The 26,662-nt window shown below is 44.8% G+C and overlaps 1 protein-coding gene across 1 annotated transcript in view; it reads left to right on the forward strand.

The window, feature by feature from the left end:
- CDH1 (cadherin 1) overlaps positions 1 to 26,662 on the forward strand; it is an 82,038-nt gene that overhangs the window by 35,364 nt on the left and 20,012 nt on the right. The window contains exons 3-6 of the mRNA XM_043600934.1: positions 23,079 to 23,296; positions 24,914 to 25,057; positions 25,157 to 25,312; positions 26,069 to 26,213. Of these exons, the coding sequence (XP_043456869.1) occupies positions 23,079 to 23,296; positions 24,914 to 25,057; positions 25,157 to 25,312; positions 26,069 to 26,213 (663 nt within the window). The remainder of the gene's footprint in view (positions 1 to 23,078; positions 23,297 to 24,913; positions 25,058 to 25,156; positions 25,313 to 26,068; positions 26,214 to 26,662) is intronic.

Consider the following 26,662-nt stretch of genomic DNA (forward strand, 5'->3'; position numbering starts at 1 on the left):
CCATAGTACGCTCTATACAAAGTGTTAGTGGCAATAATAGTATGTGCGTAGAAAAGGTCAGTGGGAGAAATAGTAGTTGTTGTAATTACCATCACCAAAAGGCTTCAGCCGGGGCTGTCTTCAAAGCAACTCTGTCTCAAGTGGTGATTTTCTAGGGGCGGTGACATGTTTCCTTAAAAGATGATTAGCAAAGCCACAATAAGATAGCACTTAGCACCCACTCGCTGGGATGGCTGTCATATGAAAAACAGAGGGGCAAGTGGCTGACTCACTGGGTAGAGCCTGTGAGTGTTGATCTCGGGTTTGTAAGTTCAAGCCCCACAGTGGGTGTAGAAGTTACTTAAAAAATAAAGTCTTCAGACAAGAAATAAGTAAATAAAAATCAAGTCTTCAGGAGCACTTGGGTGTCTCATTCAGTTAAGTGTCTGACTTCGGCTTAGGCCATGATCTCCTGTTTTGTGGAATCCCCACATTGGGCTCTATGCTGACAGTGCGGAGCCTGCTTCGGATTCTCTGTCTCCCTCTCTCTCTGCCCCTCCCCTGTTCATGCTCTCTTGCTCTCTCTCTCCAAAATAAATAAGTAAATAAACATTAAATAAATAAGATCTTTGAAAACCAAAGAAACAGAAAATGACAACTGTTGGCAAGGATGTGGAGGAGTTCGTTCACATGCTACTAGTGGGAATGTAAAGATGTGGAAAACGGTCTGGCATTTCCTCAAAAAGTTGAGCGTAATTGCTATGTGGGCCAGCAATTCCACTCCTGGGTATATACCCAAGAGACTCGAAAACATATGTCTACACAAACACTTGTACGTGAATGTTCACAGCGTTATTTCTATTAGCCAAAAACCGAACAAACAAAAACAACAACCCAAGTGTTCATCAGTTGATGAATGGGTAAGCAAAATATGGTCTGCCCATATAATGGGATGAGATTCAATCATTAAAAAGAACAGGGTGCTGATACATGGTACAACATGGATGTCTTTGAAAACAGGCTAAGTAAAAGAAGCCAGACTCAAAAGGCCACATAATGTGTAATTCCATTTATGTGAAATGTCCAGAATAGGCCAATCCATATGGACAGGAAACAGATGAGTGACTGCTGGGGGGGAGAGGGAAGGAGAGGAATTGGGCTGCTGATGGGTTTGGTTTTCTTTTTGGGGTGATGGAAATTTTCTGGAATTGGATTGTGGTGATGGTTGCACAACATAGGGAATAACTTAAAAATCACTGAAATTATGCACTTTGAATTGGTGGATTTTGTGTTATGTGAATTATGTCTTGATTTTTAAAAATGCCAAGGGCTAGAAAATATGTTATTAGTGAAACAGTTCCTGTTTGGAGTAGTAGAGCTTTATCTGAGCTTTCAGGAAACAACCTTGAAATGTAGGTGATTCCGCACGGCCCCACTCCCTGAAGAACCCTGAAGGGATTCTGGGAAACCACAGCCACCTACCTGCTGAAGAAAATGAACACCCAAGATAAGTTTGATGTATTGTGTAATGCAAAGGCAGGCAGGCTCTCCAGATGAGCCTAAGCTAATGGCTTAAAAGGGTGTTTTAAAGGAGAACATTGCATCCTGACTGGTCTGAACTCCTGCCCAGTCAGCAGAAATGGAACATTGAGACTAAGAGGGGAAAGTATTTAAAACTGGGATCGTTGGCAGGTCTTTGCCTTGTTGTATGGAGTTTGGTTAGTGCACTGTTTTCCCATTTAACTGATCGACAGAAGGTTTTCCTTCTCTCCCTGCCTCCTCTGGCATGCCTCCTTTGTCAGAAGGCAGGAAGTTCTCTGGGAATTAACACCCAAAAGTTGCACCTTTATCTAAGCAAGTAAGGCCTTTGGGGATGGTCAGGTCGCCACTCCGGTTTCACTAGGGTCAGTGAGGTCCAGTATCAGCCAAAGTGTTGAGCCAACTTTACTTATAGCTCTTAGAGCTAGTTCTTGTGCTGTTGAAAATCTCCAAAGATCTCCTCTAAATGGGCCTTGTCAGATGTCAACACACTGCCTGCCCCATCAGCACTTAGCTTTCTACCTGGAGTGCCAAACTTTAATGAAATGCCCCAGTGGCTTCTCTGAGAAAAAAAAACCTCTCCTGTCTGGAACCTGACACTCCCATTAGGTGATCTTGTGCAGGAAGAGTGAAATGATAGAACCAGGGAAGAGAGTCTACAGAACAGATGAGAGAGGTAGGGCAAAGTGGAGACTATAAAGGCTTTGGGGTCAGGCTGGCCTGAGTTCAGTTTTCATCTCTGCATGTTTGCTAGCTGTGTGACCATGGGGAAGTCACTTCACTCCTATCAGTCTTGGTTTCTTCACCTGTAAAATGGGACCACAGTACCTACCTCCTAGGATTGTGAGGATTAATTAAGAATCTGCAAGGTGCTTGTGATGGTTAATACTTGAACACTTAACTAGTAATCATAGGTGTGAGATCATTATAACATAGCGTACTAGCCTGTTTGAAAAGACTCATGAAGTTAAGATGGGTACTCCTGACTCATGAGTATCCTTGTCCCCCTTCTGTTGGGGCTGACCCCAAGTCCCTTAGTCAGTGTCTAAAACTGGGGATTCGGAGCCTTCAATTCCTGGTCATTTGCAGGCTCCACCATGGTCTCTGGAAAGTATGTTCACCTCTGTTGGTCTACTTGTTCAGAGTTTATTTGCTCTTGGATTGACTTTGGGGCCGTCTGGCCCATAATATCTTACCAATGTTTAGGGAAGACAAAGGCACCATTTATTCACTTGACAAATGTTTATTGAGTACCTATTAAATGCTTGGCAGTGTTGAGTATGCTGTGGATATATAGTAATAAACACAACATTTCAGGGACCGGCAAAACTTCTGCTCTCATGGAACTTAGGAATAGTAGGTAAATAGTAAGTAAATAGGTCTGGTAAATCTATAATGAGGTGGTAAATGCCATAAAGAAAAAACAGAAGAAGCATGAGGAGGGAATACTAGAGACAGTGGGGTGCCGTTTTAACTAGAACGTTCAGGAACTGCATCGAAGGTAACATTCACCTTGACCTTTGAGTGGAGGAAAGGAGAGAAGGAGCCATGAAGAGTATGGTCCTCTGGGTAAAGGGAACAACAAATATGGATGACTTAGGAGCATTTCTAGCATGTTGGTTTTAAACAGTGAGTGAGGTTGGGATGGTTGGTGACAGGTCAGAGAAGTAGCTGGGGCCTGACAATAGGGAGTTGGGCATTTATTCGGGAAGAAATGGGGATCCTTGGAGGACTTTGAGTGGATCACAGGCAGATCCTGATCTGACTGGTTGTACCAGGCCATTGTGTGGAGCAGAGGCCCAGGGGACCTGGGGCAGGGTTAGGAAGACCTTCAGGAGGCTACTGCAATGATCTGAGCATCAAGAGATAAGTTGGGTGGGTCTGGGGAAATAAGTGTCCAGTGCTTAACTGTCACCATGTTCTTCGCTTCCTGTTTCATTTCCCTGCCCCAACCCCTTACCTGTGCTTTGTTTTTTATTATTCATAGCCCTCAAAACACGCCAGCAGGAGGTTTGGAGTTACTTCTCTGCTTGCTGGTGCTCGAAGGTTGGGGTGGCATCGGAAGAAACCAATCTTTGTGGCATCATTTGAGCCCCTTCGTTCTCATTCTCCCTCCCAGCAGTCACACGCTCAGTGTGTCTTTAGGCCAGAGCTCTGCTTTTGGAATCTCTGGCCCCTTCAGGAAATTCTCAAAGGCCATGGAGCTTCCTACCAGCGTCTACATCTTTACTGGTAATTCCATGGACTCCCCCATAGACCTTGCATTGGTTCCGAGGTTCTCACTGCTAATAAGTTCTCAGGAGGGACACAGAAAAGGAAAAGAGTAATGGGAAACTTCGTTTCACAGGCATGGAGTTATTTCCAGGTGGCCTGAGAAGGGAGGACACTGTTCCCTGTGTTGGCCTTCACTTTGATCTGAAGAAGTGGGAAAGCATTGACTTCCTCACATTTAGATCTTGCCCATAGGCAAGGGGCCACCACACCCAAAAGTAGGAGTGGCAAGTCCTGAGGGGTATGGGTGAGTCCAGAGGGAGGCACTGATGGGATTTTAGTCTACTGGAGGGCCATAGAGCCTGTACCACCTTCGTGGCCCTGCCTCTCCTGCAGGGTGGCCTCAGAGGCAGCTGCACAAGTTTCCAGTTCCGAATGTCTATAATGTGACAGTAACTGCAGCACAGTTTACAGGGTCCGCCACATGGGATGCTCTGGCTGAGTGCTTGATGAGAATTCTGATCTTACCAACAGATTTCCATGGTGTGTAGGGACCATTCTTTCTAAAATGGACGAAACTGAGACTTAAGGGTTGATGTTGATCATACAGCTGGTTAGAGGCATAGTTGAGATTAGAATCCAGATCTATCTGGACTCCCAAGTTCATGCACCTACAAGTTTATGCAGCTCAGCTGCATGGGGGCTACACCTGCTGAAGCCATCTGAGCGAGTGAGGGGTGTTGGGGAGGCCTGGCAGCCCAGTTCCGTTTGAGGGTAGATCTTAGCATAAGACATTTCCTTTCCAAGTGGTCTCACTATTTCGATTCCCCCCCTGTCCTTTATCTTGCCCTCTGGTGCCATCGTTACCAATGTTTCTAGGCGTCAGCCCTGTACAGTCTGTCTCTTCTCCCAGCCTGTCCCTCATTCTGTAGAGGGCAGTGTGCCATTCTTGCCCCTCTGCCTCTGGACTAGTTCCAGGGGTCAGTGTCCCTCTTAAAGCATGACTTTTGGAAAGAAAAAAGCATTCATCCTTTAGCTCATTAGACTGTGACCCTGAGAATGTACTTCTCAAGCCACAGATGGAATTGGATAGAACAGTACCAGATAGCCTCTCATATCCTGAGTGTCTTGTTTCTGATAATGCAACTGACGTCTGCGTTAGGAGTTTTTGGAAGCCTGAATGCAGGGCTTTCCTATTGAAATTAGTTGGCTAAACACTATCCCTCCTTCAGTTTAACTCTGTCATTAAAGAAAAAACTGTCAGTTTATGTGAAGATAGAAAGCAAACATGAACCAGTTCAAATGGTACAACAAGATATAAAAGCAAGTCTCCCTCCCACTTTTCCCATCAGCACTTTGCCTCTAGAGACAACCCAAGTTACCAGTCTCTTGTATCTTTTTGAATGTTGTTTTTTTAAAGATTAATTTATTCACTTAAGCAATCTCTACACCCAACATGGGGCTCAAACTCAACTCCTAGATCAAGGGTCACCTGCTCTACCGACTGAGCCAGCCAGGTGCCCCTCTTTCTGAAGATATTCTAAGTGTGTTCTTCATCCCATTTTGCTTTTTGATTTTATTTAAAGACAAGTTCCTCCATATTATTACACATAGATTTACTTGATTCTTTTTTTTAAATTTTATTTTAGAGAGGGTGCCTGGGAGTGAGCAGAGAAGGCGGGGGGGGGGGAGAGAAAGAATGAATCTTTTTTTTTTTTAATGTTCATTTTTGAGAAAGAGAAACAGAGCACAAGTGGGGGAGGGGCGGGGGGGGAGGAGTCACAGAATCCAAAGCAGTCTCCAGGCTCCTAGCTGTCAGCACAGAGACTGATGTGGGGCTTGAACTCACCACAAACCGTGAGATCATGACCCAAGCCGAAGTCGGACACCTAACCGACTGAGCCACCCAGACGCCCCTACGTGATTCTTTTTCACAACCATTTCATTCTTTGTAATTTCTGCACTATTTTCTGTTGAGTGGATGCTTATTGTTTATTTAACCAGTCTTCTGTCGATGCCGTTTCTGTCTTTTGCCACTTCCCCACGCCTGCAGTGACTCTCCTTAAATACGTATCCTCCTTTACCTGTGTGAGTCTGGCTGTGGGATGAGGTTGTAGATGGGGGCTTTGCTGGACAAGAGGTGTTAAGAATGGAAAATCTCTAGGGGCGCCTGGGTGGCGCAGTCGGTTAAGCATCCGACTTCAGCCAGGTCACGATCTCACGGTCCAGGAGTTCGAGCCCCGCGTCGGGCTCTGGGCTGATGGCTCAGAGCCTGGAGCCTGTTTCCGATTCTGTGTCTCCCTCTCTCTCTGCCCCTCCCCCGTTCATGCTCTGTCTCTCTCTGTCCCAAAAATAAATAAACGTTGAAAAAAAAAAAAAAAAAGAATGGAAAATCTCTAAATGTGGTCAGAATGCCGTCCAAAAAAGGTGTACTGGTTCCACTTGCCATGATGTCCAAGAAGACCCCTGAGCCCACATCTTTGCTGATACAGTTCAGATGGTGTGTGTCTTGATGAGAAAACTAACCCAGGAATAATGAAAGGACTTGACTACTCATCTTCCTGACAAACCCCTGAGAGAATCTGGTCACCTAACTCGGCATCCAGCATTTTTCTTACTAGACCGGCAGACTAGAGTCCTCCCCAGCAGCACCCCTTCCTTGTCTGGTCATGTGTGGATCATCCCCTTCCTTCATGCCACCCATGTGGACCCCTCCCTATGATCTCCTGCATCCTGGGTTGCTGAGATTCTCAGAGGGGTCCTGGTCCCCTGGGGACAAGTCTTCTGAGCTTTTGCAAAAATATAAATTTTTATCCTGTAGAATGAACAGAAAACACCCTACATGTGTCCCCTACGATTCTTTTTTTTTTCCTTTTTTCTAACCTAGGAATGAGCAATATGTTCACATGGCTGAAAAAGTGACCGGTACAAACAGCATACACAACGAAAAGTTGAGTCCCACACTGTCCTTTTTTTGGTCCAATAACAGCCCTACCCCCACCCTGTAATCTTGCTTAATGGTTTCTTCCAAATTTGTATATGCAAACATAAGCAAGTATGAATATATATTATCCTGTGTACTGCTTTGTGCCTTTTACCACTTGACAATATGTCTTGAGTTTTGTTCCTTGGTAGTGCATAAAGAGCTTTCTTGTTTGTTTTGTAGCCACAATAGTATTTTTTTGGAAACTAAAGAAATTCCATAGTTTATAACTGACCTCTCTTTTTTTTTTTTGTTTTTTTAAGTGTTTGCTTATTTTTGAGAGAGAGCGAGCGAGGGAGGGGCAGAGAGAGAGGGAGAATAGAAACCGAAGCAGGTTCCAGGCTGTGTCAGCCCAGAGTCGGATGCAGGGCTTGAACTCACGAACTGTGAGATCATGACCTGAACTGAAGTAGGACACTTAACCAACTGAGCCACTCAGGCGCCCCCTGACCTTCTCTTGATAGATGCTTGAATTGTCTCCCATATTTTGCTACTACAAACTGCCTTAATGGATAACGTTGTACATAGTTCATTTCGCATGGTGCAATATTCCAGTTTTGATCCCATGGGAAAATGGTGAGAGTCTGGGTAAAAGGACCGAGGAGTCTTGTCAGAGTTGAAACCAGGAAAATGAGAAGTTGGGGAGCTGCTGCTGGGACAGGGTCCACAGATACTGTGGTGGCAGCAAACATACAGTTGCATCTTGCAACAGTGGCCATGTGGCCTGTGGCTCTGCCCCAGCATATGGCACAGTCCATGTCTCCAAACCTTGACCTGGTCTTCATGTCATTTTTTTTTTTTTTTATCCTACTTGGAATTCTTGGAGTGAGCACCCTAATCTGAGATATTTCTCCTTTTTCCTGGTACTTGGAGGGATGTAGGATTGGTTGCAGGGTTCATTTCTCAGGAGCCTGTGCAAGGGCACACACGTGGGGTCTGAGGGTTTACCTTTAGAGCCAGCTGAGTGGATTTAGCAAACGCTCTTGGAAGCAACTCACTTTCGCATCAATGCTTATTTGTTCTTGATAATGAAAAATGATGCTAGCATCTATTAAAGAAGAGAAAGCCTCCTCTTGTAAGCTCTATTGGACAAGTGAGCACTTGTTTCGGAGTCATCTGCAAATGCATGTGACCCAGAGACTCTGTGGGAAATGCCTCACTTCTGCAGCCTTGGCTTCCAGCTGTTCTTTGGAGTTTTAGGAGTTTTGTTGCAAATGTCAGAGGCAGGAGGCCCCAAGCTTTTCCAGCACAACCCACACTTGGAAAAGGTGCAAGCCTTCTTTGTGTTGCAAAAGAGGTTTCCAGACCTTGTTCCTGAGTTTACTGAATGATTCCAAATTCCGAACTCTGCAGCAGATTTCCGTGTTTCCGCAGCCAACGTCAGCACATTTCTGTGTGAGCCAGGGCTTGGGAACTGCTGCCCCCAGATTGGCGGATATTTCTATCTGGGTTGTGTTCTTTATAGAGAATTGGTCTGGCTTTGGTGGTCTATCTTTGTGGCCAGGATGGGTCTGCCTCCGTTTCACATTGCTCTTACCTCTCCCTGGAGCTTCTCTCCTTCCTCAAGTCAGAGCCTGTGGTGGCAGGTCCTGGGTGTGAATTCTGCTTCAGAGAACGACTAGCTCTGTGACCTTGAGCAAAGGACTTAGGCTTTTCTGGGCCTCTGGCTCATCAGCATCCAGGGTTTAAAGAGCACCACCTGCTTTATACCAGCTTGAGAGTCCAGGTTTTCACGTGCTCAGCATAAAGCTTGCGCATAATGAGTATCCTTATATTGGATATTTATTCTTCTAATTGCTGTTAATTAGGAATTATTTATCGCCTCTCTTCTCCCTCCCCACTTTAACACCCTAACCTTGGCATTATGGGGTGCGTGGATTGTATCTTTTCTGAACCATGGGACTTTGACTCAGAGGAGACCCAAGTAACTTATTTTTGTTACAGGTTCATCCAGATGTGAGTTACATACCACACAATTTACTCACAGCAAGAATACAGAGAGATAATTTTTATAAATGTACGCAGCTGTGTGGCATCCCCACAATCCACTTTTAGAATGCTTTCTTTCCTCAAATCCCCTCCTGCCTACTGGCAATCAAGCCTCATGCCCACCCCACCCCCCAGCTCCAGCCTGCCGCTGCTGCTTTCTGTCTCTAGTTTTCTAGAATTTTTGCATAAATAAGAAGGTACTCTTTACTGCACTGGTAAAAATAAATAAATAAATAAATAAAATAACCAAGCCTGGGCCATGCCCCAGACTTAACTGAATCTGATCTTCCAGAGCTGGCAATCTTTTCCAGTGTTTGTCCTTTTCTTCCACTGAGCATAATATTCATCAGTGCTATTGCCCTTAGCGGTATGTTGTTTCCTTTTGTTGCAGAGTAGTTGAGTTATATTATATCTATCCTAATAACTGCATAGGTTAATGTTTTTGTTTTGTTCTGTTTTGTTTTTTGCGAGAAAGAGAGCACACTCACGTAAGTTGGGGACAGCGCAGAGCAAGAGAGAGAATCTTAAGCGAGACTTAATCTCACTGTGAGATCAGGACCTGAGCCCAAATCAAGATTCAAGAGTTGGGTGCCCAACCAAGTCACCCAGGCATCCCTAAGTTTGTTTTTTAATGGGTAAATGGAGAGAAAGAAGAAACTTAGGGAAGAAGGTTCTTAAGAGTATTATAGTGTCCATACTTTAATCTTATTTTTATTTTTTTAAGTTTTTTTTTTTAATTTTTTTTAACGTTTATTTATTTTTGAGACAGAGAGAGACAGAGCATGAATGGGGGAGGGTCAGAGAGAGAGAGGGAGACACAGAATCTGAAACAGGCTCCAGGCTCTGAGCTGTCAGCACAGAGCCCGACGCGGGGCTTGAACTCACAAACCACGAGATCATGACCTGAGCCGAAGTCGGACGCTTAACCGACTGAGCCACCCAGGCGCCCCTTTAAGTTTTTTTTTTTAACGTGTTTGTTTATTTTTGAGACAGAGAGACAGAGCATGAGTGGGGGAGGGGCAGAGAGAGAGAGGGAGACACAGAATCTGAAGCAGGCTCCAGGCTCTGAGCTGTCAGCCCAGAGCCCCATGTGGGGCTCAAACTCATGGACTATGAGATCATGACCTGAGTTGAAGTTGGACACTTAACCGACTGAGCCACCCAGGCACCCCCCCCCCTTTTTTTAAAGTAATTACACCCAAGGTGGGGCTCCAACTCATGACCCTGAGATCAAGAGTCACACGCTCTTATGACTAAGCCAGCCAGGTGCCCCCATACCCTAATTTTAGAAAAACAGGCTATCAGGGGCATCTTGGGTGGCTCAGTCAGTTAAGCATGGGACTCTTGATTCGGCTCAGGTCATGATCTCACGGTTCATGAATTCGAGCCCTGCATCAGGCTCCGTGCTGACAGTGCAGAGCCTGCTTGAGATTCTCTCTTTCTTGCCCTCTCTCTGCCCCTCCTCCCCTGCTCGTGCTCTCTCAAAAATAAATAAACTTTAAGAAAAAAAAGTAAAACAGGCTATCAAGGGATTGCAGGACAGGGGAAATGAGTGAATTAGGAGAGGGCTATAGAAATCTGAGGGAACAAATTACAGGCATAGACAGTGGCTTTTCTGTATGAATGGGAACTTGAGGACGTTGTGCTTTTGGGTTGTTCTTTTATTTTTTATTTTTGGTTAATTAAATGCTTATATTGAGATATGCTTCTCACATCAGATATTTCACCCATTTAAAGTGTAGGATTCACGGGTGCTTGGGTGGCTCAGTCAGTTGAGTGTCAGACTCTTGATTTTGGGTCAGGTCGTGCTCAGGTCATGGTCTCACAGTTTGTGGATTGAGCCCCATGTTGGGCTGTAGCAGAGTCTGCTTGGGATTCTCTCTTCCTCTTTCTGCCCCTTCCCTGCTTGGTCTTTCTCTCTCTCTCCCTCTCTCTCTCAAAAGTAAATAAATAAACTTAAAAGTGTAGGATTTAAAGAAAAAATAAAGTGTCGGAGTCAGTGGCTTTTCAATACATTTACAGTTGTGCAAACACAGACAATTTTAAAACATTTTCATCATCCCAAAATGAAATCCCTCACTCCATTGCTGTCGCTCCTCAGCTCTCCCCACCCCAAACCCCACCAGTCTTAGGCAACCACTAATTGGTTTTTTGTCTGTAGGTTTACCTATTCTGGACATTTCATATAAATTAAACCATAAAAAGCAATCTTTTATGATTGGCTTCTTTCACTTAGGGGAATGTTTTCAGGATTCATCCATGGTCTGGGGCGCCTGGGTGGCTCAGTTGGTTGAGCGTCCAGCTACACCTCAGGTCATGGTCTCATGGTCTGTGAGTTCGAGCCCCGTGTCGGGCTCTGTGCTGACAGCTCAGAGCTGGAGCCTGCTTTGGACTCTGTGTCTCCCTCTCTCATCCCTCTCCACCTCATGCTCTGTCTCTTTCTCTTTAAATAAATAAATAAATAAATAAATAAATAAATAAACAAACAAACATTTAAAAGAATTTTTTTTAAAAAGATTCATGCATGGTCTAGCATGTATCAGCAATTAATTTCCTCTTATTGGTGAATAATAATCTCTTACATGGATAGACTGCATTTTGTTCATTTATCAGTTGAGGGACACTTAAGTTTCCACTTTTTGGCTGCTATGCATCTGTGTTTTCTTACATTTTTCCTTTGATGGATACACGGTGCTGCTTTATGAAATTAAAAACAAAAAACTAGGGTTTGGTAGGGAGTTGGTGTGGGTAACAAAGCACCCTCATAAAAAGTGACTCAGAAAATGTGAGGTGTGTGTTTTTCCCATCGTGTCAGCATTCATTGGCCCAGGGTAAATTGGAAGGGAAATCACTGGGTATGCTCATCTTACTGCCAGACAGTGGTGGAGAAAAGAGGGGGTCCCAAAAGAAGTCAGGCTGTGGAGAAGATAGCGTATGTAAGGGTTAAGACTATGGATTTCGGGGTTCAGTTAGACCTATATTAGAATTCCAGCCCTGCCGTTCATTGGTGTGTGACCCTGGGAGAGTCACTTAACATCAGTCACTTAACTGATAAAATTGAGAGTGATCCTTCCCTTAGTGGTTGTGATAATATAAAGTACTTACTCTACCTCTGGCCTTGCACAAAGGGAGCCCTTGAAGAGCCATTCTCCACCCCACTGGGTGCTCTAAGCACCTGGGGCAGATTTAAAATATGCTCAGGCCTGGGTATTTTTTTTTTTTTAATTTTTTTTTTCAACGTTTTTTATTTATTTTTGGGACAGAGAGAGACAGAGCATGAACGGGGGAGGGGCAGAGAGAGAGGGAGACACAGAATCGGAAACAGGCTCCAGGCTCCGAGCCATCAGCCCAGAGCCCGACGCGGGGCTCGAACTCACGGACCACGAGATCGTGACCTGGCTGAAGTCGGACGCTTAACTGACTGCGCCACCCAGGCGCCCCAAGGCCTGGGTATTTTTAAAAAGCATCCCAGAGAATCCATGTGCAGAACATGTTAGACCCTGGTTGGAGATGATGTTAGAGATATTTTGGTCAAGGTGCTTTATTGCACACTTGAGCCCTTCCTGTTGCATTAGCGGCCAGGATCTAGTCCCCTACCCCAGGCCTGTGAGCTGCCTTTACCTGTGAGGCAACCGCAGGAGCTGGAGGGAGGAGGGGTTCAGCTGCCTTGGAATTTGGAACAGAGTGCCCTTCCTGGCCGCAGGCAAACCAATAGAAAGGAAAAGTGGGCAGAAACTGTGGTGTGAGGGGGAGCCTTTTCTTTCTAATCAATAAGCAAACAGTTCCTGGAGTTGCCCAACCTGGCCACAGGAATGTTTCCTGGATTGCAGCCTGTGGGAATGATCAATTATCGCCTCTGTATTTAGTCAGGCGGTCGGTGTTTGTGTACTTAACATGCAGCCAGAAGCGGGGACAGTAAAGCTCCCAATTTAATGTGGAAGCCAGAGGGTCTGCCTCCCCATTCTCTTTGTTCTTTTTGAGGAAACCAAACAAGTTTCCCTCCCTCTGTCAGGGAAGAAGTCCCTGCTCCACCTCTGCAACAAGCAAGGTGCCAGCTCCTGTTAGAGTGAAGTTCAGTGTTTGCCCACTTCCCTTTTTTAAATGAAGTGAGATGGGATTCCTTTTTGCCTGGTAGTGTCCACCCTGGAAAATGGAATCCAAGTCCTCGGGCTTCTCAAGCTGAGCCACTGCAGCCCCACTAAGGCAGGAATATTGAGGTTAAGCTGTGTGAGGTTTTATCAGTGGGTGCTGGCTTGTTTCTGAACTGTCCAGTGGAGGCCTGGAAAGGCAAAGGATTTAAAGCAGTTGTTTTCTGGCCTTGATATCAAAAGGACAAGGGGGATGGGGAGGCGCTCTGGCCCTTCTGGACTGGAGGAAGCAGGAGCCATTGCTGCCCGTGTGGGATCCACATGCTAATGTCACTTTCTTTGCACTGGAAAGTCAGCCCCAGGAGGGCAGGGATTGTTTCCCTGTCGTGTTCATGGCTGCGTCTTCAGTACTAGAACAGTAGGTGTTTGGTGGGTGTGCAGGGCTTGAGTAGCCCTGGAACTGTCCCCCACACTGCCAGATGGCTCGCTACCTTGCTTTGGTATGCAGCCAGAAGCTGGGAGAAGCTTCTCAAATGCCCCTTCTGGAGGCCTTCCCAGATGCCCTTTATTAAATTGTCCCCTCCACCCTGGCCGTTGCATAAAGCCTTGGAACCCCCTTACCTGCTTATTTTTCTCTCTCAACACTTTTCATTCATGACATTTGTTAACTGAATTGTTAATGACCTGTTCTCCACCAGAATGTAAGCCCCATGAGGGCAGGAGCCTTACTTTGTCTACTTGCTGTATTTCCCAGTCTTTAGAGTGTATTTCCCAGTCTTTAGATTTCCCAGGCAAAGAGGAAGGGCTCAGTAAATACTTGTTGAACAAAGAATCCTTAAAACAGTCCCTCCAAGGAGATAGATGGACATCTCCATTTAGAGAACAGGAAAACCGGTGCTCAAGGGTGGGGGGGGTCAAAGTAACTTGCCTACAGTGGCACATATGAAGCAAAGTGGGGATTTGAACCTGACTCAGTTTGACCCCCTTCACACAATGTACAACTATAAAACTGTGTGTAATTGGTTTTTACCACTTCCACAGTTGGAGTTGGTTTTAAAAAAAAGAAAAAAGTGCTGTTGATGATACTTTTTTATTCTGCTGATTCTGATCAGCATCCTTGGTGTTTGCTCTCCAGAGAACGAACAAGGCATTAGCCTATGAAGAAACACAACTGGGAAGCAAAAATCCACCACCAGAGTGACCCAGTCAGCATGAGTAACCTTAAAGCAGGGGAATCAAGGGTGCTGGGTCACCCCTTTATCCTTGCTGGCTCCCCTTTGGAGAGGAGGGGCCTGGGCTAATTGTTCCTTGATCTGTAACCTCACTGTTTTTTGTCCGTGCAATGATACCCTGCTCTCCACCTCAGTCTGTTTTATGGTTTTTATATTTTTAAGATTTAACTTTTAATCTCTATACCCAATGTGGAGTTTGAACTTACAACTTTAAGATAACAGTCATACACTCGACTGACTGAACCAGGCAGGCACTCCATTCCTCAATATGTTTTGATGGAAACAGATGTGAAGGAGCCTGCTCTTTAATTCCTACCCAGGCCAGGATCATTGTTGACGTCTGTTTTTAGGGTGTTAGTTAAATGAAGACACAGTTGGCGCTTGGGCGGCTGAGTCAGTTAAGCATCTGACTTTTGCTCAGGTCATGATCTCTCAGTTTGTGAGTTTGAGCCCCACATTGGGCTCCACACTGGCCATGTGGAGCAGCTTGGAATCCTCTCTGTCTCTTCCTTTATCTCTCTCTCTCAAAATAAATAAATAACTTTCAAAATTTTATAAAAAATAAGAGAGGCGCTTGGGTGGCTCAGTCGGTTAAGCATCTGACTTCTGCTCAGGTCATGATCTCACAGTTCATGGGTTCAAGCCCCACATCAGGCTTTGCACTGACAGCAAGGAGTCTGCTTGGGATTCTCTCTGCCTCTCTCTCTGCCCCTTCCCTGTTCATGCTCTCTCTCAAAAATAGATAAATAAACATTAAAAAAAAAACCCTTCATTAAAAAATTTTTTTTCAATGTTTGTTTATTTTTGAGAGACAGAGACAGAATGCAAGCAGGGGAGGGGAGGAGAGAGAGGGAGACACAGAATCCAAAGCAGGCTTCACGTTCTGAGCTGTCAGCACAGAGCCCAACATGGGGCTTGAACCCATGGACTAGGGGATCATGACCTGAGCCGAAGTCAGCAGCTTAACTGACTGAGCCATCCAGGTGCCCCCGCCCCCCTAAGCCTGCACTTTATTTTTTTTAATTTTTTTTAATTTTTTTAAATTTTTTTTTTAATGTTTTATTTATTTTTGAGACAGAGAGAGACAGAGCATGAATGGGGGAGGGTCAGAGAGAGAGGGAGACACAGAATCCGAAGCAGGCTCCAGGCTCCAAGCTGTCAGCACAGAGCCTGATGCGGGGCTCGAACTCACGGACCATGAGATCATGACCTGAGCCGAAGTCGGATGCTTAACCCACTGAGCCACCCAGGCGCCCCAAAGCCTGCACTTTAAAAATAAGTAAATAAATAAAGACAGAGTCCACTTATTTATTACTTAGTTTTACAGTTTGTATGTATGTTCGTATTTTGTTTCAAGTTTTTATTTACATTGTAGTTAGTTAACATATAGTGTAATACTGGTTTTAGGAGTAGAATTTAGTGATTAATCACTTAAATGTAACACCCAGTGCTCACCACAAGTGCCCTTCTTAATCCCCACCCCCCACACCTCCCTCCATCAACCCTCACTTCTCTATCATTGACAGTCTCTTGTGGTTTGCCTCCTCTCTTTTTTCTTTCTCCCTTCCCCTATGTTCATCTGTTTCATTTCTTAAATTCCACATGAGTTAAATCATGTGGTGTTTCTTTCTCTGACTTACTTCACTTCGCATAATACACTCTAACTCCATACACATTGTTGCAAGTGGCAAGATTTCTTTTGATGGCTGAGTAATATTCCACGGTATGTGTACCTGTGTGTGTGCGCGTGCGCGTGTCTGTGTGTGTGTATGTATATGTACACACACCACATCTGAGACTACTTATAATTTGTTCAGGCAAGGTCGTGTCGAGAGGCCGGTAGCAAGAATGTGGTAGATTTCATGAAAGTACACTTCCCACCCCTGAGATTCCATGGGAGCTGCCCGTTAGCACGGGAGGTTGGGCGGGTGCAGGCACCCCAGCCGACAGCTCTCATGGAGCATTGCCACTCAGGTTTTATGGGCACAGGCTGTAAGTCATGCTGGTCCACCAGGAGTCCACGCTGTTTATCTTCCCCAGAAAAATGTTTGAGGTGTAAGCTAACCGATGAGAGGAACTTCGACTTATTTTAGCTCTGTAATGGTGTGACCCACAGCAGCACATTCTTGGATCTGAAATTTAAAACTTCCTCTTTCACTTGGCTGTCTGACTGTCCCTATGTTTTTCTGTGGCGCTGGGACTGAATTTCCAAGGCATAGCGTTCCTTCAAGGAGAGAGAGGGAGTATATGTGTATAAGGGGAAGATGGAGACAGGGGACACTTTCCTGTTATTACTGTTACTCTACCTGTCCTGTTCTCCTGTGGGAACTTGCTGTTCTCCATTCAGCTAGGAACTACTTGACGCATAGCTTACTGATACTAAGGTGGTTAAGTCCTAAAGCTGCCTCAGACCACAGGTTCTGCCACTTCTTCTGCTATGTGGCTTAGCCAGGTGTTTCCACTGAGACTTCAGTTTCCTCATTTATTAGCCAGGCTGCTAAATTCCTACCACCCACGGCCAGTGTGTCAAGTAAGGCTATCGGGTTGCTCGTTCTTTTATAGCAAATGGACACATACAGAGATGTCTAGGGGCTAAGAAGATCGTCTTCTTGGTACAACTTGAATCTCAAATAGAGGTCTGATAGTCCTTTCCTTCCCGTTATTTATTTATTTTTTTATTTATTTAATGTTTTTTTTATTTTTGAGGGAGAGGCAGCCAGACACAGAATCCAAAGTGGGCTCCAGGCTCTGAGCTGTCAGCACAGAACCTGACGTGGAGCTTGAACCCACAAACCATGAGGTCATGACCTGAACCGAAGTCAGACCCTCAACCGTCAGAGGCACGCAGGTGCCCCTTCTTCCCATTTTTTAAACGTGCATTTTTTTTTTCTTGCTGAGCGTGGGTGCTTAGTAAACCCATAATGTTGAGTAATTTCATGGACACCCATCAAAGGAAAGTGTTCCAGTATCACCCAGTGCATCAGAGAAAATGGAACCTAGAAAGAAATTTTATAGGCGGTGGTATCTGTGGAGAATTACGGCTTTGTGATTGGAATTAGAAACACCATGCCTAACCAGCAAAAAGAGGCTCCTACCTTCCGAAGTGGTAACATGTCTGTCTCCCTAGGATTTCTTTCACCCATCAGGTTAAACTTTTTGTCTTGTATCTTCAGTATTTAAGGTAGAAACCACAGTTCTTGGTTTGGAGATATGCAATGGCAACATGACCCCGCCCCGGCAGCTCCAGGGGCCTCAGGAGGCTCTTGATCTTGTGTGTGTGACTTTGTCTTCCTAAGGCTGAGTGCTCAAGTTCAAATGGTCCTTGAAATACATCTAAATGCAGGGTTCTATGATGTTGGCTGTGGGAAATGCGTTCCAATGAGAGAGAAACAATCCATAATGCATGCCTTTGTGTATAGTGTGGGGAAAACACTGCTTTCAAGTAGTTGCCGCTGAGAGATTGGGTTATCCCACTAGTTAGCAAATAACTCAACTATGGTTAGCTGGCTTTGATTGTAGGTCCCTGTCCTTACATCTCAACATCTCCCAGAAATACATGAAGGCTTCTGAGACTGTCTGGTTCCACCCACTCACATTCCAGCTGTGGGGCTGGGTGGGGGTGGAAGAAGAAACGGAATCCTTAAAGCAGGACTGTTTGAGCCACAGTGGCAATTCCAAGCAAAGAATGTTGCTCAGTGCTCAAAGCCCTGCCCTGGACCAGAAGCTTTTCATGAACTTGGGTTTAATTTTTATTTGAACCTCAGTCACTTCTTCCAGGGTCCTCTGATTAAAACTACTACTTGGTGCCACGTGAGTTAGAAAATAGGGCCCTTTTAGGATAAATAGCCCGCAAAAGTCACAATGTGTTAAAAATGCTTTTTAAAAGTCACTTTTCTTTTCGTCATTTTAAAAGGAATTCATTGTAATTCTGATGCACCATATAATATGTACAAAGATATAGAAGGAAAATATGTTTAAAAAACCAGAATCGGGGCTCCTGGGTGGCTCGGTCGGTTGAGCATCCGACTTCGGCTCAGGTCGTGATCTCGGAGTCTGTGAGTTTGAGCCCCGCGTCCGGCTCTGTGCTGACAGCTCAGAGCGTGGAGCCTGTGCCTGTTTCAGATTCTGTGTCTCCCTCTCTCTCTGCCTTTCCCTCGCTCATGCTCTGTCTCTCTCCCTGTCAAAAATGAATAAACATTAAAAAAAAAAAAATCAGAATCGCCCCCTGCCCCCACTTCAACCACACTTTGAATCTGCCCCTCCCATCCAACAATTACCATTAGGCTCCTGGTGAGTAGAGTTGCCTACTGTTGGGGGATGTTTAAAGACTTTTTCTTCTTAATATATATTCCTTTTTATTATTGCTAGATAAGCATGTCCCCATTTTGCAAATGGAAACAGTGGTGAAGAATGCTCACTTTGGAGCCAGACAGCTCAGCCCCTCCAGTCACAAGCATATAATTGAGGACAAGGAAAGCGGAGGTAGTGGTCCCTACCCCAAAGGGTGGCAGAAGGTGAGGAGGAATTACAACACAAAGAGCACAGTGCAAGGGTCTGGCTTGTAGAGAACACCATGAGGCCAAGCGGTTAGGAGCAAGAACTCTCAGACGGCCTGGGTACCAGTCCCAGCTCTGGGCCTCACGGCCTGCCTCGGTTTGTTCCCCACATGTGAAAAGGAAGCACTGGTAGTACCACCCTCAGAGTTCCGGAATGGAGTGAGTTAATATTTGTAAAGTGGTTAGAATGGAGCCTGACACTTAGTGTTCTACAAGTGTGTAAAAATATTAAGAGAATAGTAGATAAAAGGTAGTTGAAGTTATTAGTCGAGGCTGTGGTTTTTGGTGGTGGTGGGGATGATGTTATTGCAGTGAAAAGATGTCCACATCTAGAGATGGCCACCTGGGTTCTTGGCTCTTGTCACTGGGATTTTGGTTTCTAGACCAAATGACCAAATGACCAGTTTTAGGAAAGGAGGTCAACCTGACTTAAAGAACACTTACTTAATCCCTTGCTGGCTTTATGTTTATTTTTGTTTAATTTTTTATCGTGGAAACGTTCAAATATACCCTGTCCTCATGGACTGATTGTCTTTTTCTTGTTTGAGTCCCCCATGCTGCCATTAGTGGTCACTGTGGCTCTGAGACATGGCCTGGTCCTTGTCAAGTTTGAAGCAAGGAGCCTTCTGAAGCTGGAGATTCCCTCATCTTTCTTGTAATTTCTGGCTTCTCAGCCCAGAGGATCAGATTGCACAGAAAGATAATGGGCCTTAATGAGCACCTGGAAATTCAGGTTGGGGCAGCACACACTTCTTTGTCACTTCTCAAGGGGTGGGGCTTAGCCACCATTAAGACAAGATGACCCAAGCTGGTTAAGCTCCTTGGCTCAAAGTTACTTGCAGAACCATTTAAAAATGTTCAGGCTGCCGCCCTTGGCAAGTCCAGTCCTGCTTGTCCCAACTTTCACTGCCCAGATTTGGGCCAGCTGGGGAAAGGAATTAAATCCATGCATAAACCAGAGCAGCTCTTGTCCTTGTTTCTGTGACAGCACCCCCCCCCCCTCAGATCACCCCATTACTTCTGCTGGGATGGGTTCAGGGAAGGTTATTTGAGAAACATCTAGTTTGAGATGGAGATCCTATTTTAGACTTAAAACGCAGTGTCTGCCCATCCTTCAAGGACTTTGCCTTTGTTCTTCTCATTTTTGGTTCCCCTGTTCATGTAGCACATACTTGGCTTCTAGCAAATACTTCTAGCTTGTCTACCCAAATGCACAAAAAAAATAATCATTATCTACTGCTCTCACTGCTCTTTCACTTGCAAAATGTGATCACATTTGCTCTCTTGGTTAATATTCACAAAAACCCTGAAGAGGTAGGCTCCATCAATGGTGGTATCCTTCATGTCCCAGTAGAGAAAACTGAGGCCCAGGGGGGTTAAGCATATTGTTTAAGGCCACTCAGCAAGAACATGGTGGAATCTGGGTTTATTATCTGGTCACAGATAGTAGATATAGAGCCAGCCTATAAGGCGAGGGTAGAGGTGGGACCATGGCTGTGGTTTTTTTGTTTTTTGTTTTTTTTTTTTTGTATAAACCTGGAGGACGGGGGGTGGGTGGGTGATTATTTGAAGGACCCTGTTCCCTTCCTGTGAACTATCTTTTTGTTTGGCTGGATAGCGACTCCCAGTTACTTGTACAAGGTGGCCCCAGATTTCTGTCATCCCTGGATTCTAGCTAGGGGGCAAAATAAACCAGGGCCTTAACAGTCTCTTCAGGGCAAGGGAACAGCGGTCATAAGACTAAGTAACTCAGGGTAAGGGCCAGTTCCAGCTCTGCTTTCACTAAGTATAGGATGTCAAGCAATTTTCTTAAGCTCTCCAAGCCTGGATTTCTTCATCTTCTGAATATCTTCATCTTCAAAATGGAAATGATCATGGTGTTCACTCACCCACACCAGTAAGGTCTTATTTTCTCTGGAAAGGGTGTGGCTGTTGGCTTCAGAAACATTTGCAAGGGTGGCCCCTGGTGGAAGAAAATGAAAACTGCAGCCCAGGAATTAGGGGTGGCTTTAGGACTTTGTGGCAGAGACGTGATCCTCATGAATGTAGAGGTGTCTAGCTTTGTAAAATAGGCTCGAGCAGGAGTTTTTATAAAAGATCTATTTGGACAAAGTAAAAATTACACTAGAGAAATGAAGGGCGAGTATTTGAAAGGGATGAAAACAGGCCACCTTGAGAAGTTCCCAGAATGAGCTGCTTTATCAGCTGTTCCCTGTGTCTAGCTGGCTCTTGAGACAGGTTTCAGCAAGACTGTCTCCTTCAGGTCTCTGCTCAGCCACCTCCACCTCAAGAGGCTTGCTCTCATCATCCAGTAATAGTTACACCTTTCTGAATCCCCCTCTCCTCTGATCACTCTTGTATTACTCTCTTTAATTCCTTTCTGTCTAGCATTTATCACTTCCTGGGATGATTGATTTCTGTATTTGTCCATGTTTTCCCCAACAGTTTAAGCTCAGTGAGGAGCAGTGCCTTGTCTGTCTTGTCTACAAGTTTGTCCTTAGAGCTCAGCACAGCTTCTGCATAGAGCTTGGTGGAAACCTGTAGAATGAGCCCTTTAGGACATTTTTCACCACCAGCGTCACCATCTTTGGGTATTGGTGGTCTTTAAGTTTTAATACCTTAATAGCTATGAAGTTTTAAGTAGAGTTTGGAAGTCATTGGTCATAACATTCCCCCACCCAAGTAGTCCTTCCCTGTCTTTTGCATTTGTCTTGCTGCCCTGTATGATCAGGTTGAAGACTTTCCTGTGCAACTTTCATTATCTCCCCTGACAATGATCAGTTTCTCTTCTGCATCAGATTGAAAGCAGGTATTACCTCTCTATGCCTGAGATAATAAAAATAGAATTAGCACTCAACAAGTATTTACAGTTATCAGTGTCTTCTGTGGGATACTCATGAGGGTTGAATAAATGATTAACCAAAGTCACATTTGTTTTCAAAAACTTAATTGGACAGACATTAATATAGTGCTTATTATGTGCCAAGCACATAGAGATGTAACTTAAGTCAACCCTAGGGGCACCTGGGTGGCTAAGTCAGTTGGGCGTGCAACTTCGGCTCAGGTCGTGATCTTGCGGTCTGTGAGTTCGAGCCCCGCGTCGGGCTCTGTGCTTGGAGCCTGGAGCCTGGAGCCTGCTTTGGATTCTGTGTCTCCCTCTCTCTCTGACCCTCCCCTGTTCATGCTCTGTCTCTGTCTCATAAACAAACAAACAAACAAACATTAAAAAAACAAACTTAAATCAACCCTAGTGGGTAGTTGCTTTTATTGCCTTCATTCTACAGATGGGTAGACTGAGGCACAGGGAGATTAATTTGCCCAAGGTCACAGAGCTAATAATAAGCAGAGCTGGGACTTGAACCAGGTAGCCTGTTCCAGAGTCCATATTCTTTAGAGAGAGTGAGTGTGAACGAGGGAGAGGGATAGAGATGGGGGGAGAGTCTCAAGCAGGCTCCACGCACAGCTCAGAGCCTGACCCAGAGCTTGATGCCATGACCCTGGGATCACAACCTGAGTCAAAATTAAGAGTGGGGTGCTTAACCAGCTGAGCCACCCAGGGGGCCACCCCCAGAGTCCGTACTCGTTATCATCATGCCACGTCCCTCTCTCATTGTCTGCCACTGGTTTTGAAATGTCAACATTTATGTATTTATTTAAAATGTTTATTTTATTTATTTTGAGAGGGGAGAGAGAGAGAGAGAGAATGAATGAATCCCAAGCAGCCTTCATGCTGTCAGTGCAGAGCCCAACTCAGGGCCCAATCCCACGAACTGTGAGAGCATGACTTGAGCTGAAGTTAAGAGTCAGATGCTTAACCAGATGCTTAACTAACTGAGCCACCCAGGCTCAGTTACCCCACCTGCTACTTAAATGTAGACTTTGCAATGTCTCACTGTACCTTAGTCTCTAACTTTTGGATTTAGCAAGCATTCTGTCTCAGTAATCTTAGCGGTCTGTTTTTATATTGTCAACAGCCAACTGAAGGAGAGGTCCCTTTTGTTATTGAAAAGAAGTTACTTTCTAGACAGGTCACTGTTTGTAGTTTACAGGTAGATAAGAAAATCAGGGGCGCCTGGATGGCTCAGTCGGTTGGGCGGCCGACTTCGGCTCAGGTCATGATCTCACAGTCCGTGAGTTGGAGCCCCGCATCAGGCTCTGTGCTGACAGCTTGGAGCCTGTGCCTGTTTCAGATTCTGTGTCTCCCTCTCTCTGACCCTCCCCCATTCATGCTCTGTCTCTCTCTGTCTCAAAAATAAATAAACATTAAAAAAAAATTTAGAAAAAAAGAAAATCAGACCACAATGAACAGTCTTCCTGTAATTGTGAAGAACATGATGATAATATTGACTACTTTGGTATCTTTGCTGTTCTGTCTCCAGACGATGGCTTGTTTTGCGTGAGTCATGCTTTTGGTGGGTGAACCACGTTTGCTTTTTAGAGAAGGAACACTCATGTCTTTAATCTGCCCCATTTCCTAATCGCTGTGACGTGTGCCCTGCAGTGAGTTTTGAAGGATGCACCGGTCAACCAAGGACAGCCTATTTTTCTGATGACAAGCGAATCAAAGTGGGCAGCGATGGTGTGGTTAGCGTCAGACGGCCTCTACAGCTTCATAAACCAGAGATGAGTTTTCTCGTCCACGCCTGGGACTCCAGCCGCAGGAAGCTGTCCACCAAAGTTACGCTGAAGGCAGCAGTGCACCATCACCGCCACCATCACGTACGTTGGAGCGTTTCTTGGAAGTTCACCATTGTTTCAGTCCTGGCTAATGCAGGTTCCCTAGCCTTGGCACCATTCACATTTGGGGCTGGATGGTTTTCTGTTGTGATGTTTAGCAGCATGCCCCTAGCTGTCATAACCAAAAATGTCTCCAGACAGCCAATGCCCCCCGGGTTGGAGAATCACTTCTAGTTGAGAACCATTGGTCTAACTGAACTAATCGTTGGGAATTTTTATGAGTAGGTGGGGGGAGGGATCAGCCGGAATGATGGTGCAGTGTGAATATCTGTATTTTCTGTGGGAAGTGTAGAATAGTGGGTAAGAGCATGGACACTATCTGGGACTGAATCATAGCCCTGCCACTTACTGCCTGAATAGATATAGGAGAGTTACTTAACCCCTCTGTGCTTGAAATTCCTTATCTGTAAATGCAGATAATAATGAGTGCCTGAATTAATACATGTGAATTGATATAACTGTGCTAGGCATACAGTAAGTACTCAGTAATTGTTAACTGTCTTTTTCTTGGAGGGAGAATGAACAGGAGATCAATCCTCTGATCTTTTTATTTTACTCTTTGTGTTTCTAGTGGGGAGAGTCTTGGGAGGGGAAGAGAAGACTCAATGGGAAACATTTTTTTTAAGTTTCGTTTATTTATTTTGAGAGAGAGACAGCGTGAGCAGGGGCAGGGCAGAGAAGGAGGGAGGCAGGGAAAGAGAGAGAGTGTGTGTGTTATTGGGTATGTGAGTAACTAATATGTAGGAATGCAGTACTGGGAAGGATTTCTTATCTCATGTCTGTCTTGTGCATTTTGAAACAAATTTGAAAAGCCAGGAAATAGTGCTTAAATCACATTTGGCAAACAGTGATCAGTGATTATGTGGGGAGTGGGAGATGGAATTGTCCTCTGGAACCTTTACAGTATTATGGTTAATCACTTTAAAGCACTTAAACAATTTGGAAGAAACTTTGCTTCCATCTTCAACTATCTTATTTCCCTGTGTGTGCATAAAGCTATCTTTATCACACATGAAAACTGTTCAATACAAGTCTCAAGGGCGTTTTTGGTTCCCATCCCAACAGCTTTAGTTAGAACAAATGGAAACTCAATAGATAAAACAACACAATGAGGTTGAAGAATTTGTATTGATCACAAAGTAGTTCTTAGCACCAATTCCTAAAACTTACCTCATCTTGGCTGATAACTCCACTTTGGAGGCCTATACCCCAAGGAAAAACATAAAAGAAAATTGAAACACTTGAATATCCAGTTGTTGAATAAGCTCTGATATTACATCATCAGAGTGTAATGTTCTTTTAAAAACAACAGGTATAATATATATAGGCTTGAAATAACTTGCAAAATAATATCAAACTCTCAAATGTATAGTTGTGTATGCATACTGGTTACTTGAACTCTGGACATTAGAAGGATCAAAAGAGAATGCCATCTTTATTATATGGCAGAGAGGTTCATTGGGTTGTGTTTTGATATTAAGTTAAAGTCATCGACTGCCCTCAGAATGCTGGAGATGCTGGCTGGGTAGGTGGAACTGTTGGGCCTGTATTATTTCTCCTGAATTACCTGATTTTGTTCTTCATCTCCTTTCCTTTTAGGACACTCTCTCCGAAACCCAGACAGAAGTGCTCACATTTCGCAACTCCCAGCATGGTCTTAGAAGACAGAAGAGAGACTGGGTTATCCCTCCTATCAGCTGCCCAGAAAATGAGAAAGGCCCATTTCCTAAAAATCTGGTTCAGGTAGAGAGCAGGAAGTTCTTTCCTTCTCTGGGAGCAATTTGTCAGAGAAGGACTAAGAAGATAAAGGGATAATGCTGTTTCTTTCTGTTTGGTCTTCAGATCAAATCTAACAGGGACAAAGAAATCAAGGTTTTCTACAGCATCACTGGCCAAGGGGCTGACACACCTCCTGTTGGTGTGTTTATTATTGAAAGAGAAACAGGATGGCTGAAGGTGACGGAGCCTCTGGATAGAGAACAAATTGCCAAGTACATTGTGAGTATCTCTCAGAAGCCTGTTAACAATGGGGTCATATCCTCCCAAAATTTTTTGGTCAACCCATGTTGGATCCCTAGATCAGGTGCTCTGGACATGTGAGGCTTAATTTGATAGCTCTGTACCTGTTAATAAAGGGAGATGACAGGAGAGCTGGGGAAAAATTGGGGGGGGTGGCGAGGGGAGCATTAATATTTTCTTTGTTAGGAATAAAGAGAGGAGGGTCCTTATGCATGAGTTAAGACCCAAGGTAGCAACTTTTGGGGCCAAAAGTCCCTGACCCAGAGGAAGAGGCCAGTGATGACATTGGGGAGCAAAAGCCATTCTTAGACCTTGGTATCAGAGTAAGTTTGGAGAGCTGAAGGGTAATGCATTGAGGCCAAATGTAGAAAAATCTGGGGAGACACTAGACTGGAGCAGTCAGAGCAAACATTAGCCTGCTGGGAATGAATCAGAGTGTTTTAGGGTTCTACTGTTTTCTCCTAGGCCTGGCTCCCTAGCCCTCCTATGGGAAATGGGAGCTCTGACCTGGTAGCTGTGTTCTCCAGCCCATGAATCTTTACATATCATGACCTCAAACATTGTCATGACACCACTGAAGCAGCAGCACATGTCCGAGAAAAGTTCTCTGCTAGGGTGTCCTTCCTTGGGTCTTGGGGGGTGGGGGGGTGGGGGGGGGGTGGAGGCCGGTCACATGACTCCTTCCCTTTCTTCCCCCTGGTTGGGACCCACGTAACCTTCACTTGGCTGTTTCAGCTGTACTCTCATGCTGTGTCTTCAAATGGGCATGCAGTCGAAGACCCAATGGAGATTGTGATTACGGTGACAGATCAGAATGACAACAAGCCCGAGTTCACCCAGCAGGTCTTTGAAGGTTCTGTCATGGAAAGTGCTCTTCCAGGTATGACCAATACATAAGGCACGTAGTTCCCAGAAAGACACTTAGATTCTTTGGACTTAAGAGTGTTGGGGCTGGTGTTTGGGGTCAGGCCCTTCATAGCGATAGAACTTCTTTAGAAGCTTGCACCATGTGTATAAAACATCCTTTCTACAGAAATGTGTATTATAAAATAGGAGCATTTTAAGAACCTTCCGTGATTAAGAAACAGATGCATGCCATTCATGACCACATTCTTTTCTGTCCCCTGTAAAGGTAACCACTGCCCTGACTTTTGTGGTAATCATTCCTTTGCTTTCATTTGTCTATTTCACTGTGTGTATATTTATCTCTATATAAGCTCTTGTTTGTTTTGCATGTTTTCAAACTTTATGTACAGGGAACCACACTCTACATGTATTTCTGTGGCATGCTTCTGTCGTTTAGCTTTATGTACATACGGTTCTTTGTGT

The sequence above is a fragment of the Prionailurus bengalensis genome, chromosome E2 (genome assembly GCF_016509475.1).
Source record: "Prionailurus bengalensis isolate Pbe53 chromosome E2, Fcat_Pben_1.1_paternal_pri, whole genome shotgun sequence".
Taxonomy (NCBI): domain Eukaryota; kingdom Metazoa; phylum Chordata; class Mammalia; order Carnivora; family Felidae; genus Prionailurus; species Prionailurus bengalensis.